Genomic DNA, 17113 nt, shown 5'->3' with positions numbered 1-17113 from the left:
GTGTTAGAAGGGATTCTCCTGGGCTTTTCAGGGATCCTCACTTGGATGGCAAGTAGCAAATGACTTGTGCTGTCCTGTCTCAACTGGGCACCTGGGACGCTCAGCGCAACTGACTGATTTGACAGGTGGAGGTGGGACAGGGAAGGCTTTAGACCGTCCAACTCCAAAAGGCGGTAGCATGTAGCGCCGAAGCTGGGAGGGGTCGGCTAAGACAAGTCAGACCTGGGAGGCCCAGGTGGCGCGAAGGCACACAGGGACCGAAAGACCTGAAGGAGCGGTGGACGTGCCAAAGAGGTGGGCACTGGGGGGACCCACCCGGGGAGGAGGCGGGGGCGGCGCGGGCGGGGTGGGGCCTGGCCGGGGCGGGGCCGCCGGGAAGCCCTCCCTCCGAGTAGCGGAGGTGACTGGTCGGGTGGGGGGCGGGAGACGCTCTGTCCCACGCTCTCCCAGCGCTCGGTGGTTTAAAGATGGCGGCGGCGGCGGCGGCGGCGTTGGGGGCGCGGAGCCGCGGGAGGAGGAGGGAGAAGGAGAATCTGTGAGTCGCTGAGAAGCAGCGCGGCGGCTGCTTTGAGGAGTCCGCGGAGCAGCCGGCGGCCCGACCGCTCGGGGCCGGGGCCTGGACTGGGAAGGAGAGGCCGGAGCAGCGCCGGGAGCCTGAGGCCGGAGCCGAGGAGGAATGTGACCTGGGGTCGGCGGGGGCGCGGGAGTACGCGAGCGCAGGGATGGGGCAGCAGGTGGGCCGCGTCGGGGAGGCTCCGGGGCTTCAGCAGCCTCAACCTCGCGGGATCCGGGTCAGCAGTGCAGCCAGGCCCTCCGGTCGCAGGCGGGACCTGGCGGGGCGCACCACAGAGGCCGGCTTCAATGTCTTCACCCAGCATGGTGAGTGTGTCTGGGAGCTGGCGTGAGGGCGTGGGGGAGGCCGGGGGTGGGATTGGGGCGGGGTGGGAAGGAGACAGGCAGCTCTAGGGGGTCTAGGGGTGGCGGGGTGCCTGAGAGTGGGGGCGGAATCCGCTGCCATCTGGGCCAGTCACGGGAGGCGAGTCACACCCCTCCCCCCTCCCGTCTCCAGCCTGGCTGGCAGCTCCCGGGGGCGGAGAAGGAAAGAGAAGTGGTCTTAGGGACGGTGGATGGACTGTCCTCTACCCTGGGACAGACTGTGTGGCTTGGGGAAGACGGTGGGTAGTATCCCCAGGGGAGGCAAGGATGCTGGGAGGTGTGAGCTCAATCCAGTAGGTGTTAGTGTATCGGTCGTTAGCGAAGGGAACGGGTTGTGCCTCGAGGGATTTGGAAATAGGAACTGAATCTCAGAAGCTAGTGGCGTATAAAGTATATACAAGTATAACTCAGACTACGAGCAGTGTCAGAATAGTGAGCATTGACTTGAAATACTCTAACATGGCAAAGATAAGGGTAGTATCTCAGCGCTTTTGAGATTCTCCCCGCCCCCCCCGCCCCCAAACTGGAAATGAAAGGCATTGCCAGACTCCTGTGTTCGCCTCTTTTGAGTAGGACGCAGTTCTGAGAAGCTGGCAGGGGTTAGAGGTTGGTGGGCATGGTTAGGACTTTGGACATGAACAAGAGTTTTCTTCCTACAGTGTGTGCATATGTACATAAATCTTCTGTATAGTTTGGAACCTATTACTTTGGCCTCATTATCAAGGTATTTTTAGAATGGTTGTCTCCGAGCTCTTTTGATCATATCCTCTTATCAGTAAAAGAGCACATACTCCAAGAATTCGTTATCTGTTAATTATATATGTACTTGTTCTGCTGTACCAATATGTTATGTAACTTATAAATGCACACAGAAATAGAATTTAAGAAGGGATGAGATGAAAAAATAAGTATAATGAGAGTTCTAATATATTTTTTTTCCTGCAGCCCAGTGGATCCTTTTCGCTTCCTCTGAGCTGTACCCACACCACTTTTGAGACCACTTTTCTAGAGGAAGGAAGAGGAGAGAAGGGGGAAAAACAAAATTGACCTTCATGGGGTTGGGATACTATAAGACCTTAGGCTGAAGAGATAGATATGACTTATATAAAGGCTGGATAGTTGAGGTTGGATGAGTGGTAGCAAACTGGAGTTTCACTAATAATAAAGGATAAAAGAGACAGGGTGTTTATATTGCACAATGTAGGGAAGAGGAGGAAGAAAAAGAAGTGTGAACTATTTGTTAGAAATGGGAGTTTTGGAGGAAGTAATGATAGATGGTAGTATGCAAAGAAAGAGATGAACTCAAGGAACTGTGGCTGCTAGTTGAGTTGTATCAGAGAGCTCTGGGTTTGGACTTTGTGAATATGCTGAGTCGTTTCTAAATGGAGAAGATATAAGTGATTTGGGGCCATTCAGGTGTTACATGTCTACTGTTAAAAGATGTGAGTGAGGTTCTCTTCCAGATATATGAACATTTTATGAAGGCGCTATGTATGAGTTAGTCTTTGTTAAAATCACTTTCTAAAACACTGGAGGAAAGAATGGATGACACGCTTTCGAGGAAGATCATCCAAGTAGCGTAGCTTTGTGAGAAGTGTTTGTATGCATTAAACTTGGCCCAATAGGCAACAGTGATTCTCTTCCTCCAGCATCTTACTGAAGATTTAAGCTTTTCAGAGAAGGAGGAATGTCATAAAGAATGGAATAGGAAGAAATTTTGAAGGGTGGATAGGATTTGGATCTATGAAACAAGGAAAAGAGGGCAGGCTGGGCAGGAGAGACAACTTGAGTGTAAACAGTGGGAATTAACATGATTTGTTGGTGGGATAGTGAGACATCTGTCGGGAGTGAAGCAAGTCCTCCAGGAGTAAATCCTAGAGCAAAAATTGCAAGAATCAAGTTCTGGTCCTGGCTCCACCTGCCTGCGTAATTTAGTTACTTGCCATCTTTGGGTTTCTTTATCTGCAAAATATTGGCTTGGAGGATCCCTAAGGTAGCCTCTGACTCTAGGATTTTATGATTCTAATTGAAGCGGTCGCAAGAAAGCTTTGGGTATGTTTGATTGGGCCTGGGTGATGGAAAATGTGGCAGAGGAGCTTCTATCAGTTTACATGATTGGCTAATTCATAGGATATATCAACAGACCCAGGTGTGAATGCTCCAAGACTGGCCTTAAGTGGAGGCAAAGGAAATAGTAGGGGTAAGTTTGAGGGATAGTTCATTCATTCAATAAACAAGATTTTTGAGTACCTGTTATGTAGCTGGGCTTCGGGAATGTTGCTGTGGACATAACAAGAGTCCCTGTCCTTGTAGAACTTAAAGGGCTTCATGATTCAGTATAGAGGATGAAAGAAGAGAGATCACTTTGGAATATTTATTAAGGGCATGAACTCTGGGGCCATTCTGCCTGGATTTGAAACCTGGCTCAGCTGCTTATTTGTGTGACCCTGGGCAAGTTATTTAACCTTTTTATGCCTTGGACTCCATTGGTAAACTAGGGATAAGAGCACCAATAATAATAGTACCTAGATTAAATTAGTTAATATACATAAGGCACTTACTGCCTGACACAAAGTAAGAGCTAATATGTGTTAGCTGTTGCTATTACTACCACTACAATTACAAAAATAGGGGTGAGTCGAAGACTATGAGGTTTTGAAATTGGCTGAGATAATGATTATTCTGTCAACAAGTTTGGAAGTTAGAAGCTGATCAAAAGGATGGGACTAGGGTAAGTTTGTTGAAGTCTGGTATGAAAAGACTGTCATTAGCAAATAATAGAGGAAACAAAGGTGAAGTGAGTACTGTTTCTAGACAGATGAGTGCTTATAAACTTACTTTTTTAAAAATTTTTGCGACTTAGTTTATTTTCAAGATTTTATTTTATTTGAGAGAGCAAGAAAGAGCACTTGCAGGAGCACAAGCAGGATGAGGGGCAAAGGGAGAAGCGGACTCCCAGCTGAGCAGAGAGCCTGTTGTGGGGCTCTGTCCTGGGACTCCAGGATCATGACCTGAGCCGAAGGCAGATGCTTTTTTTTTCTTTTTTTTCCGAAGGCAGTTGCTTAACCGGCTGAGCTGCCCAGGTGCCCCACAGTGTTTTGTTTTTTTTTTTTTTTTTAATAAAGATTTTATTTATTTATTTGAGAGAGAGAATGAGAGAGCAAGAGAGAGCACATGAGAGGGGGGAGGGTCAGAGGGAGAAGCAGACTCCCTGCTGAGCAGGGAGCCCGATGCGGGACTCGATCCGGAGACTCCAGGATCATGACCTGAGCCGAAGGCAGTCGCTTAACCAACTGAGCCACCCAGGCGCCCCCCACAGTGTTTATCAACTTTTCTATAGATAGAGTTTCTCAGCCTTGGTGGTATTGACATTTTGGGGTGGATGGTTCCTTGTTGGGGGGGGCTATCCTGTGCTTTGTAGGATGTTTAGCAGCATCCTGGCGTCTACTCACTAGATGCCAGTAGCACCCCTTTGTGGCAACCCTCGCCTCCAGTTGTGACAACGAGAAATGTTTCCAGACATTGCCCCCACCCCAGGGGACATTTAGCAAAATTGCTCCTAGTTGAGAACTGCTTAGAAAAACGTGGTAGGGGGCGCCTGGATGGCTCAGTCGGGTAAGTGTCTGCCTTCGGCTTAAGTCATGATCCCAGGGTCCTGGGAGTCTGGCTCCCTGCTCTGCCCTCTGCCCCTGCTCCTGTGATTTCTCTCTCTCTCTCTCTTGCTCACACTCTCTCAAATAAAATCTTTAAAAAAAAAAACAAACCATGGCAGATTCTGAATTGAATAAATAAATGAATCAGATTCAAAAGCTCTTGAACCTATCATTTGACATTTACATAAAAAATCTGAATCCTGGAAGTAGTGTACAAATAGCTGTCTTGAGTTTCAGTATTGAGGTATTAGCATGTAATTTCATATATGAAATTATTAGGTCTGGCAGGCTTTTGAGCTTACATGTAGGTTTAAATGTAGATCAAATATTGTTTGTAATCAGTAAAAATGTACAGGCGTTTTAGAAATGGCTTATCAGAGCCCATGATTTTTCTTCTGTAGAAAGAAATGGTATTTTTTATTGTTAATATATGGGTAGGTTGTAATAATTTGCCTTGTTAAAAGTGATTTTTATGAAAATAATTTAGGAATAAAAATAATAGGGCTCGCTTTGGTACGAAAGGGGTGAGTGTTGTATGACTTCTGAACTCAACTATTGAACCTTTTGGTGAATTGATGTTTTGTGACTAGTAATCTAGGGTTGGATACTTAATTGTTTTTTAATATCTGACAGACCTTGCAACAGTTGAGTGATTTCACTTCAACTTCTCTCATTTGCTGAAAATACTATTAAAAATTAACCTTAAATTGTGAAATTTTGAATAATTTCCCTTAAATCAAACTCATCATTTTAAGTGGACTGATTTACTTCATGTTTTAATCTTTGCAGAATGAAAGATGTAGGCACCCCAGGTTGAAAATGATACTGTAGAAAAGAATAGGAAGGCTGTTGCAAGAGAATTTTAATTATGGTTATGGTGGCCTAGTACAGTGGTCACTAATTCTTTTCTTTTTCTTTTTTTCTTTTTTTAATTTAAGTAATCTCTATGCTCAACATGGGGCTTGAAGTTAGGACCGTAAGATCAAGACTTGCATGCTCTTCTGACTGAGCCGGCCAGGCACCCCAATGTGGTCATGGATTCTTTTTTTTTTAAAGATATTATTTATTTATTTACTTATTTGAGAGAGAGAGCGAGAGAGAAAGCACAAGTGGGGGTGAGAGTCAGAGGGAGAAGCAGACTCCCCACTGAGCAGGGAGGCCGATGTGGGGCTCGATCCCAGGACTCTGGGATCATGACCCGAGCCGAAGGCAGACGCTAAATAGACTGAGCCACCCAGGTGCGCCATGGTCACTGATTCTCATGAGAAGCTAAACTTTTAAAAAGAAATAAGTTGTTACATTTTTATTAACCTCCAAATCTGCAGAAGTTACAGATACATAACTGTGTCTATACTTACAGCAAAGTGACAAAATAATACAGATTCTGTTCTCACAGCCCAACTGACAGTAAGGTCCCAGGTAAATAATGAAGTCTGAAGATCCTTCTTAAAGGTCATTAGCATGCTTAAAAAGAAAGCAAAGCCAAACAAAAGCATCTTTCCCCCTGCAACCCTCTTTCACTGTTTTTTTTTTTTTTCCTCCTGTTCATTCTTTATCAAAATCAGGAATGATGATGATAATAATATTTGTGTATGTATTTTTAGAGTTTATGAAGACATTTTATGTTCTTTATCTCATTTGATCTTTAAAACTACTCTGAAATAGGTAGGTATTGATCTTCCTGTTTTATAGATGATGAGGAGTTAAAGGAATTAAATGACTTCCTAAGGTCACATAGCTGTTAAATTATGAATGTGAAACTCATGCCTTTGCCTCCAAATTTTGCTCTAGTGTAGAGATTTAGAGAACATGGCTTTTAGAAGTAGAATTGGATTCAAATCTTGTCTTCTGTCAGACATTAGTAGAGTTTACACCTCCCAGCCTCATAAAATTATGTACCAAGTACTCAGTAAGTAGCAGTGTTGTTATTTACCTTGAGATGGTTGTAGACATTATGTCAGTTGTATGTGAACATGTTTTGTAAACTAAAACACTGCTCTTGTCATCTTGAGGGCATGCTAAAGGGTTGAATTGTCTTATCACTTACATTTTAAGTCTCTATTTTCTCTAAGTCTTTTTTCCTCTCAGGTGACTCTTGATTATTAAAGAACTTTCAGAAAGCATCAAAAAGGTAGGGATTTTGGGGACCTGAAATCACATTAGACCTTACTTTCTCTGAAAGTAAATATTACCCTCTTTTTTTCTTTTCTTCCAATTTGAATTATAGTTGATACACAATGTTACATTAGTTTCAGGTGTACAACATAGAGATTCAACAATTTTATACATTATGCTATGCTCACTGCAAGTATAACTACCATCTGTCACCACACAGCGCTATGACAGGACCAGTGAATATACTCCCCATACTGTGCTTTTTATTCCTGTGACTTACTCTAGAACTGGAAGCCTGTATCTCCCACACCCCTTCACCCATTTTGCTCATCCCTCCCCCCTCTTCCCTCTGCTCTGGCAACCATCAGTTCTCTGTTCATAGGTCTGATTCTGCTTTTTGTTCATTCGTTTGTTTTTTAGATTCTACATGTAAGTGAAATCATATGGTATTTGTTTTTCTCTAACCTATTTCACCTAGCATAATACCCTCCAGGTCCATCCATGTTGTTGCAGATGGCAACATCTCATCTTTTTTTGTGGCTAACTGATATTCTATTTTGTGTGTGTGTGTGTGTGTGTACACCACATATTTATCTATTCATCTATGGTTGGACACTTGGGCTGCTTCCATATCTTGGCTATTGTAAATAATGCAGTAAACATAGGGGTGCACATATATTTTTGAGTTAGTGTTTTTTTTTTTTTTTTTAAGATTTTATTTATTTGACAGAGAGAGACACAATGAGTGAGAGAGGGAACACAAGCAGGGGGAGTGGGAGAGGAAGAAGCAGGCTTCCCGCGGAGAGGGAGCCTGATGCGGGGCTCGATCCCAGGACCCTGGGACCACGACCTGAGCCGAAGGCAGGCGCTTAACGATTGAGCCACCGAGGCGCCCCTGAATTAGTGTTTTAAATGTTATCCTCTTAGAATGATTTGTCTTAGGACCTGGGTGTCAGTCAGAGGACACATAGGTCATGGTTCTTTTTCACTCACTCTTTTCATAGGAATGTTTTTTCTTCAGAGAAGGTGAGCCAGAAGCATAGGCCAATGCAAATGTCATGTTTAGGTAGAGACCTCATTCTAAGCTGGCACATTTGTTTTCTGGTTAATATTTAATGACTTCATTTTTTTTTTTTTTAAGATTTTATTTATTTATTTGACAGAGAGACAGCGAGAGCAGGAACACAAGCAGGGGGAGTGGGAGAGGGAGAAGCAGGCTTCCTGTGGAGCAGGGAGCCCAATGCGGGGCTCGATCCCAGGACCCTGGGATCACGACCTGAGCCGAAGGCAGACGCTTAACGACTGAGCCACCCAGGCACCCCAGTATTTAATGACTTCATAATATAATTTCCTTCATCTAGATATCCTTTGAGACCTTTTTGTGCCTCCCTGTATTTTTACCTCTCATTATAAAATTTCTTTTTAAAAGCATGTTTTAGTAGGACTTTTGTATTGATTTTGTGAGTCAAATAGGCTTTTTGTCATATACTACACATAGGAGATTTCAGAATACTTGATAATGTTAACCTTACCAATGTTAACAGATTTCTTTTGGAATAGGTAAATTTGGAGTTTCACTGTAGATTCTTCACCAGATTATATAGAATCGTTCTCAAACTTTAGTGCGGGGAGTTTGTTAAAACACAAATTGCTGGGTCCCATCCCCAGCGGTTCTGATTCAGCTCTGAGGTGGGATTTAAGAATTTGCATTTCTGACAAATTTCCAGGTATTGCTGATGCTGCTTTTTGGGGGCCACACTTTGGGAACTGTGAGAACACTTTGAGTAATGTGAAATTAAGAAAAGTAATGGATCAGGGTTATTCAAAGATTGTCATTTGTGTCAGAAAACCTAATGTATTGACTCTGTTCTACTTAAAACTGGTTTGAAAGTCCATTTGTTCCAAGTCGAGTGTGTCCACATGCAAGCGTCCACTGTCTTACACCATCTTTTGGTGGCAGGAAGAGATGTCTTTTGGCTTTGGCCTCAACTTTTTTTAATCTCTGAAAGTTCATGTTTGGAGGTCTGTTGAGAGACGCACTTTTGAAAGAATCTAGAGTATCAGGGAAAAGGGAGGTAGGACACAGGGTTCTGCTGACAGATTTAGGGTGGGCCTCAGTTCTTCGAAGAAGTGGTGAAGAAAGAATTGCCATCTATTGAGTGCTGTGTGCCAGGCATGCTCTAAGTACGTACTATCTGGTTTTTCATTTAAACCCATAAACCCCTACTTGCCAACTGAAAGAGATTAGAGACCAAAGAATTTAGGATACCTATTTGTAATTCTATATTTTTGGTATATATTGGGCCTTTTGGAGGATGTATCCATGTACATATATATCTGTGAGTTTTAGTTTTGTTTTTTTTTTTTTAAGATTTTATTTATTTATTTGACAGAGAGAGACACAGCGAGAGAGGGAACACAAGCAGGGGGAGTGGGAGAGGGAGAAGCAGGCTTCCCGCGGAGCAGGGAGCCCGATGCGGGGCTTGATCCCAGGACCCTGGGATCATGACCTGAGCCAAAGGCAGACGCTTAATGACTGAGCCACCCAAGCGCCCCTGAGTTTTAGGTTTTTAAAGTCTCTCTCTAGAGACCAGTGATGAGATTTTCAGAATGGTAGACTAGAGTTGGATCTATATACTCTGTGGCTATGGATTGAGACTCCGATATTACGGTGTAACAAAGGGAGCAGTAGGTACTCATGGTGCTGTTTGGAATCTCACAGTAATGGTGAACTGTGGCCCTAACTTCTAGGCTTAGTGTTACTAATATTTCATACTTAAAATCTTATATATATATACACACACACATATATATATTTAAGATTTTATTTATTTGACAGAGAGCACAAGCAGGGGGAGTGGCAGAGGGAGAGGGAAAAGCAGGCTCCCAGAGGAGCAGAGAGCCCAATGTGGGGCTCGATCCCAGGACCCTGGGATCGTGACCTGAGCCAAAGGCAGACGCTTAACCGACTGAGCCACCCACGTGCCCCTTAAAATTTTATTATATAATTTAACATAGAATTTATATTAATATATAAATATATGTCTTATATATTTATATAATCTTATACTTTCTCCTTATAGATTACAACTCTCTTCTCTTGGCTTTTTAGAATTTTTTTTTTTTTAAGATTTTATTTATTTGAGAGAGAACGAGTGGGGGGGCAGAGGGAGAAGCAGGGAGCCTGACGCGGGACTCGATACCAGGACCCCAAGATCATGACCTGAGCCAATGGCAGATGCTTAACTGACTGAGCCGCCCAGGCATCCCCAGTAATTGCCTATTTGAATGCTTCTGAGAGAATTTTTCAGGTGTGATTTAGAACTGCTGTCCAAGAGAATGATGCTGCTTAAATAGGTGTTGGTGAACATTACAAAACTGGCTTGTGTGTCTGCATGTGTGGAAGTGTGATATTGTATGCAGTAACCCTTGGTTACTGATCTTGCCGTTTTGGGTTGAGTGCATAATTTCAGTATGTAAATTTGTGATTATTACACTAGTTAGAAAAATTTCTCAGTATTGTTTTTGCTTAAACTTTGACTCAAATACATAGGTTGATACACATTAAATCTGATACTATGCCACATTTCATTTTGGTTGCTAAAAACATAAGAATCTGTCACGCTCTCCCCCTGCCCCTTTGCTTCACGCTGTCAGTGTGCTGAGCCTGTGGCGGTGGTACTGCTGCTGGCTTCTCCACAGTGAACTCTGCCAGGCTGGGTTTCTGATCCAGCAGAACACAAAGATCCGCAGGCCCAGGCAATTTATATTCCCTGGTTTGCTTTCCAAGGAGCGGGAGGTTTTAGAAACCTTTCACTTGATGTGGTCAAGGTCAAAGAAAATATCTGTGGCTTCATATTATACAGTATGTATGCGTACGGTCTGTTAACATGTCCTCTCTCTCTATGCTAATTCCAGCAAATTAAAATAACAATATTGAGTTAGGACTAAAGATTGCCACTTAGCATTTTGTGGTTCTAGATAATTACTAAGAAAACATTTTCCTAAAACTAGCAATACTAACAGGCACAATTGGTATCACCCATCTGTTTCTTTCTTTCTTTCTTTCGTTTTTTTTTTTTTTTTAAAGATTTTATTTATTTGTCAAAGAGAGAGAGAGAGTGTGAGCACCCAAGCAGGGGGAGTGGCAGTCAGCTGGAGAAGCAGACTCCCTGCTGAGCAAGGAGCCCAGTGCTGATGTGGGACTCCATCCCAGGACCCCAAGATCATGACCTGAGTAGAAGGCAGATGCTTAACTGACTGAGCCACCCAGGAGTCCCTTTTTTTTTTTTAGATTTTATTTATGTATTTGAGAGAGAGAAAGTGCAAGCTAGGGGAGGAGCAAAGGGAAAGGGACAAGCAGACTCCATGCCGAGCACAGAGCCCAATATAGGGCTTGATCTCATGACCTTGAGATCATGACCTGAGCTAAAACCAAGAGTTGAATGCTTAACCCACAGAGCCACCCAGGCCCCCCTCACTCACCTGTTTCTTACAGGAAAGAAAGGCTGATATATGAAGGTTTTTGTTAGGTAGCTTTCTTCTTGTTTTGAAATTGTATTTTTTAATTGTATATAAACCTATGAAGAGGTATCTCAGTATAAAAAGACCAGATCAATACAGAAGCATATAACCAAGACATGAAAGTCCTCTTTGATATTCCCACCCATTCTCCTATATTCCCTTGTTAGAGGTAACTGCTGTTCATGGTTTGATGTGTATTTTCCCAGAACTTAGTATATATTTACATGTATGTAAGTGTACATATTAATAGTTCTCTTGCTTATTCATAAATAGCATTGTACTATATGAATTTTTTTCTCCCAGATTTGTTTTTTGTGTTTAATGTATCGGGAAGATCTTTCTGTGCCAGTATGTGTCTCTCTCTCATTCTTTTCAACAGCTTTATAGTGTTGCATGCTTTAGATACATATAATAACCATTTTGTTTAGATATTAACCATTTTTTTTAAGTTGATGAATATTTGTTTACAAGATTATCAAAGATCTCCTGTTTTTCTCTTCTGGTATTTTTTCCCCTTGCATTACCAACTTGAACCTATGTGAAATATTCATCCATTCATTCATTCATTCATTCATTGATGGTTGGTTGGAACCAACTTAATATTTTTGCATTGTACTAATACTAACAAGTGAATAGTTCATCAATTCCCACTGCTTTGAAGAGCCATATTTCTTATATATCAAATTCTCAAATGTACACAGTTCTTTGAAAAATTACCTCCATGATTCCATTCATCTTTCTCTTCCTACACATTGTTTTACATATTACTTTAATTATAATAATTTGATTATAAGTTTAAAGCATATATGTTTATCTGGGTAGCTCCCCATTATTGTGTTCTTTTTCAGAATTTATTTGGATGTTATGTCCTTCAAAGATCACTAGGATTAGATTAAGATTTAGAAATCTCGATGGGATTTTGATAGTAATTCTATTGAATTATTGGTTAATTTGCAGGCAAATTGACATTGTTGCATCATTGTGTACTTAATTCCAAGAATGGTATCGCTTTGCCTTTAAGTAAAAAAATGTATTTAAGTAAAAAAGAGCTTTCAGTTACTGTTTTTGGGTATTTCTTGTTAGGCTTATTTGTGGGCATTTTATAATTTTTGTTGTAATTGCAAGTGTAATTTTTTTGGATACAAACTTAGAAGTGGGATTGCTGGATCATATGGTAGTTCTGTTTTTTAATTTTTTTGAGGAACCTCTATACTATTTTCCATAGTGGCTATACCAGTTTACATTCCCACCAACAATGCACAAGGGTGGTAACGCTGGTTATCTTATCTTTTTGGTTATAGCTATTCTAACAGGTGTGAGGTGATATTGTGGTTTTGATTTGCATTTTCTTGATTAGTGATTTTTCAGCACCTTTTCATATCATTGTTGGCTCTGTGTGTCTTTGGAAAAATGTTCATTTCCTCTGCCCATTTTTATTTTTATTTTATTTATTTTTAAAGATTTTATTTATTTGACAGAGAGAGACACAGCGAGAGAGGGAACACAAGGAGGGGGAGTGGGAGAGGGAGAAGCAGGCTTCCCGCTGAGCAGGGAACCTGATGCGGGGCTCAATCCCAGGGCCCTGGGATCACGACCTGAGCCGAAGGCAGACGCTTAAGGACTGAGCCACCCAGGTGCCCCTATTTTTATTTTTTTTTAAAGATTTTATTTATTTATTTGACAGAGAAACACAGAGAGGGAACACAAGCGGGGGGGGGGTGGGGGAGGGAGAAGCAGGCTTCCCACTGAGCAGGGAGCCCAGTGCGGTGCTCGATCCCAGGACCCTGGGATCATGACCCGAGCCGAAGGCACATGCCCCAACTGAGCCACCCAGGTGCCCCTCCTCTGCCCATTTTTTAATAGAATTTTTGTGCTATTGAGTTGTATAAAATTCTTCTTAAAGCTTAAGAACTTGATAGGTAGATCTTTGAGAAGTCTGTCTTAAAGGATTATTTCTGAATCTTTGCATAGTGTACCACCTGTATCTTTGGATTTTGGTTGTCTTGCTAGTTTAGAAAGTTTTGACTATTTTTCTGGTTATCACATTACTAGTCTAATCTATTTCCTGATATCCATATATTTATAGATTAGTATTCATTGATCTTTTTTCTATATCTCACCATTGGTTTTCATTATTATAAAATTTCACCAAATTTATTTGATTTACTTATTAATTTTTTGATTTAATAGTGTTGAACTGTTATATACTCTACTGTAGTCGAGTCTTCTGCCTTAGCGGTTTTCTGTGGGTGATATGTGTGAGAGTAGGACTCTTGGTTAGAAGTAATAGAGACCAACTCCAGATTATGTAATCTATAGAAAATTTATATGGGGACAGTGGAGGTTCAAGACAGGAATGCAGCTAGGCTGGTCCAGAAACAGGAAGTGAAAGGCTGCTAGAAACTCAGGCAATATTTATTTTCTTTCTTTTCTTTTGGCTACTCACTTTATTCTTCCCTCTTAGACATTCAATTCATATCACACTTTACAACTTTTTAAAATCTCTTTGATCAAGAGGATGGTTTATAATAAACTTTCATTTCTTAGTCTCATTTCCAAACTCCCAGGACAGTCATTGTGATTGGTCAGATCACCTATAATAGGGTTTCTCAGTCTCCAGAATATTGACATTTTGGGCTGGATTTTGTTGTGGTGGTGGGTGGGGACTGTCCTGTGCATTGTAGAATGTTTAGCAGCATCTCTGGCCCCTAATAACTAAATGTCAGTAGCACTCACTGTCTAATTATGACGACCAAAAAATGTCTGTAGATATTGCCAGTATCCTCCTGGGGGTAAAATTACCCCTGGTGGAAAACTACTGACCTAGAATATGTTTGGCTGCTGTGGGCATACCATGTGTGAGAAGGACTTTTCAGGAGAGTCTTTGTGAGGTAGGTAGGTACTCAAAACATCTGGTAAGTATTTTCAGATTTTTTGTAGCAACTATAAATTTAGCACTTTTTTCTTTTTTTTTTTTTTTTTTAATTTAGCACTTTTTCATTATTTTTAGGTATCACTTTTAAGGGGTGCCTGGGTGGCTCAGTCAATTAAGTGTCCAGCTCTCGATTTCAGCTCAGGTCTTGCTCTCAGGGTTGTGAATTCAAGCCATGTGTTGGGCTCCAAGCTGGGCGTGGAGCCTATTTAAAAAAAAAATTTTTTTCCCCCAGGGGGCAACCTGGCTGGCTCAGTCAGTAGAGCATGTAACTCTTGATCTCAGGGTCATGAGTTCGAATCCCGCCTTGGGTGTAGAGATTTTTTTTTAAAGATTTTATTTATTGGGGCGCCTGGGTGGCTCAGTCGTTGGGCGTCTGCCTTTGGCTCGGGTCATGGTCCCGGGATCCTGGGATCGAGCCCCAAGTTGGGCTCCCAGCGCAGTGGGAAGCCTGCTTCTCCCTCTCCTGCTCCCCCTGCTTGTGTTCCCTTTTTTTAAAAAAAGATTTTATTCATTTGAGACAGAGCACAAGCAGGGGGAGAGGCAGAGGGAGAGGGAGAAGCAGATTCCCTGCTGAGCAGGGAGCCTGATGTAGGGCTTGACCCCAGGACTCTGGGATCATGACCTGATCCAAAGGCAGATGCTTAACCATCTGAGCCACGCAGGCACCCCAGGGTGTAGAGATTCTAAATAAATAAACGTAAAATCTTCAACTGGAGGGGCACCTGGGTGGCTCAGTCTGTTAAGTGTCCCAGCTCTTGATTTCAGCTCAGGTCATGCTCTCAGGGTCGGGAGATTGAGTCCTACATCAGCTCCTTGCTCAGCAGGAAGTCTGCTTGAGAGTCTTGCTCCTTCTCCCCCGTCCCATCCCCACCACATGAGTGCTTGCATGCCCCCCCAAATAAATAAATCTTTAAAATAAAACTTCAGCTGGAGTTGTAGAGCTTGCCATTATTGACCATTTCTCTGAATCTCTAATTTCTCAATCTCTTGCTGATTTTTCTTTTCCCTCAGAGTGTGTGTATGTGTGTGAGGGTGTTGGCTTTTTTTTTTTTTTTTTAATTTGAGAGAGAGTGTGCGTGAGTGCATACATGGTGGGGAAGGGCAGAAGGAGAGAGAGAATCTCAAGCTGACTCCCCACTGAGAGCGGAGCCAACGTGGGGCTTGATCTCACGACCCTGAGATCATGACCTGAGCCAAAATCAAGAGTCCAATGCTTAACCAGCTGAGCCACGCAGGTGCCCCAGGGCATTGATTGTTTTAATATAAAATGTATGGTTTTGGTAGCCAAGTAGACACAGGTATGAAAATTTAGACCTGGGAGAGACCTTAGAAATCCTGTATTCTAATACACTTGATTTACAGATGGGTAAACTAATGCTTCAGGAGGTGAAACAAGTTGATTGTGGACACATAGCTTAGCAGTAGAGCACAGAAAGATTTAGTCTTATTTTTCTAGGTTTAGTTTCTAGTTACCTTTTATTGAAACCTATTTTTTGCTTTTGGTAGTATTATTTATATAATACTTAGCATTTATGTGCCAAACTGCTGCGAGAATCTCATTTAATCTTAATCCAATAAATAATGAAAATGGGTCTCAAAATAAGGCAGGGTGTAACTTGAGAAGTTACGCTTTTAACCATTATGCTTTCATACTAGTGTAGTAGCATTGGGAGAGAATTGGGTGCTTGTGTGCCACTTTATTCTACCATCTCATTTAATCCTCAAAACAACCCTGGGAGAAAACAATCTAATTAAACATGGGCAGAAGACATGAACAGACATTTCTCTAAAGAAGACATAATAATGACCAGCAGACACATGAAAAGATGCTCAACATCACTAATCATCAGGGAAATGCAATTCAAAACTACAGTGAGATGCCACCTCACACCCGTCAGAATGGCTAAAATAAAAAACAAGAAACAACAAGTATTGGCAAGGATGTGGAGAAAAACCCTCATGTACTGTTGGTGAGAATGCAAACTGGTGCAGCCACTGTGGAACACAGTATGGAGCTTCCTCAAAAAGTTAGAAATAGAATTACCCTACAATCTACTAATTGCACTATTTACCCAAAGAATACAAAAACACTACTTCAGAGGGATACATGTACCTGTAATGCACCTGTATGTTTATTGCAGCATTATCTACAATAGCCAAACTATGGAAGCAGCCCGTGTCCATTGACTGATGAATGGATAAAGAAGATGTGTGTGTGTGTGTGTCTCACACACACACACACACACACACACACACACACACACAGGAATATTATTCAGCCATAAAAAGGAATGAAATCTTGCCATTTGCAACAACATGGATAGAGCTAGAGAGCATTATGCTAAGCGAAATAAGTCAGTCAGAGAAAGACAAATACCATCTGATTCACACATATGTGGAATTTAAGAAACAAAACAAATGAACAAAGGGGGGAAAAAGGACAAACCAAGAAGCCGACTCTTAACTATAGAGAACAAACTGATGGTTACCAGAAGGGAGGTCGGTGGGGGATGGGTGAAATAGGTAATGAGAATTAAAGAGTCAACCATCATGATGGGCACTGAGTAATGTATAGAATTGTAGAATCACTGTATTGTACCCCTGAAACTAATATAACACTGTATGTTAGCTATATTGGAATTAAAATTAAAAAACTACTTAGTAAAAAAAATACAATGCATGAAAAAAAAAGCCTGAGAGCTATACATACTTTGTAGTTTTAGCTAGGGTGAAAATGAAGATGTTTAGTTGAGTTAGATTAAGTCTCCTTTAAGACCACAGAGCTAGTAGGAAGCAGAAGTTGGCTTAAGTTTTGTGGGTTTCCCAATTCTCTCTTGCCCTTACGGGAAGATACCCTATAGTGATGCTCCACTGTCTTCTTAGAGCTTTCATGATAATGTAATAAAAGGAAAAAGAGAATATAACATGTATAATTCACTTTAATAAGGAT

At 41.8% G+C, this 17113-nt stretch overlaps 1 protein-coding gene across 6 annotated transcripts in view; it reads left to right on the top strand.

Moving 5' to 3' along the window:
• The first annotated feature begins 451 nt into the window (after positions 1-451).
• Positions 452-17113, top strand: part of ABL2 (ABL proto-oncogene 2, non-receptor tyrosine kinase) — a 116684-nt gene continuing 100022 nt past the window's right edge. For all 6 annotated transcript variants that reach the window (XM_032393489.1, XM_032393487.1, XM_032393485.1 and 3 more), the window contains exon 1: positions 452-879. In XM_032393489.1, the coding sequence (XP_032249380.1) occupies positions 723-879 (157 nt within the window). In that variant the 5' untranslated portion in view covers positions 452-722. The remainder of the gene's footprint in view (positions 880-17113) is intronic.

Source organism: Phoca vitulina, unplaced genomic scaffold (assembly GCF_004348235.1).
Source record: "Phoca vitulina isolate PV1807 unplaced genomic scaffold, GSC_HSeal_1.0 scaffold73, whole genome shotgun sequence".
NCBI lineage: Eukaryota > Metazoa > Chordata > Mammalia > Carnivora > Phocidae > Phoca > Phoca vitulina.
Note: the sequence above shows the minus strand (reverse complement) of the source record. Positions and strands in the feature narration are given on the sequence as shown.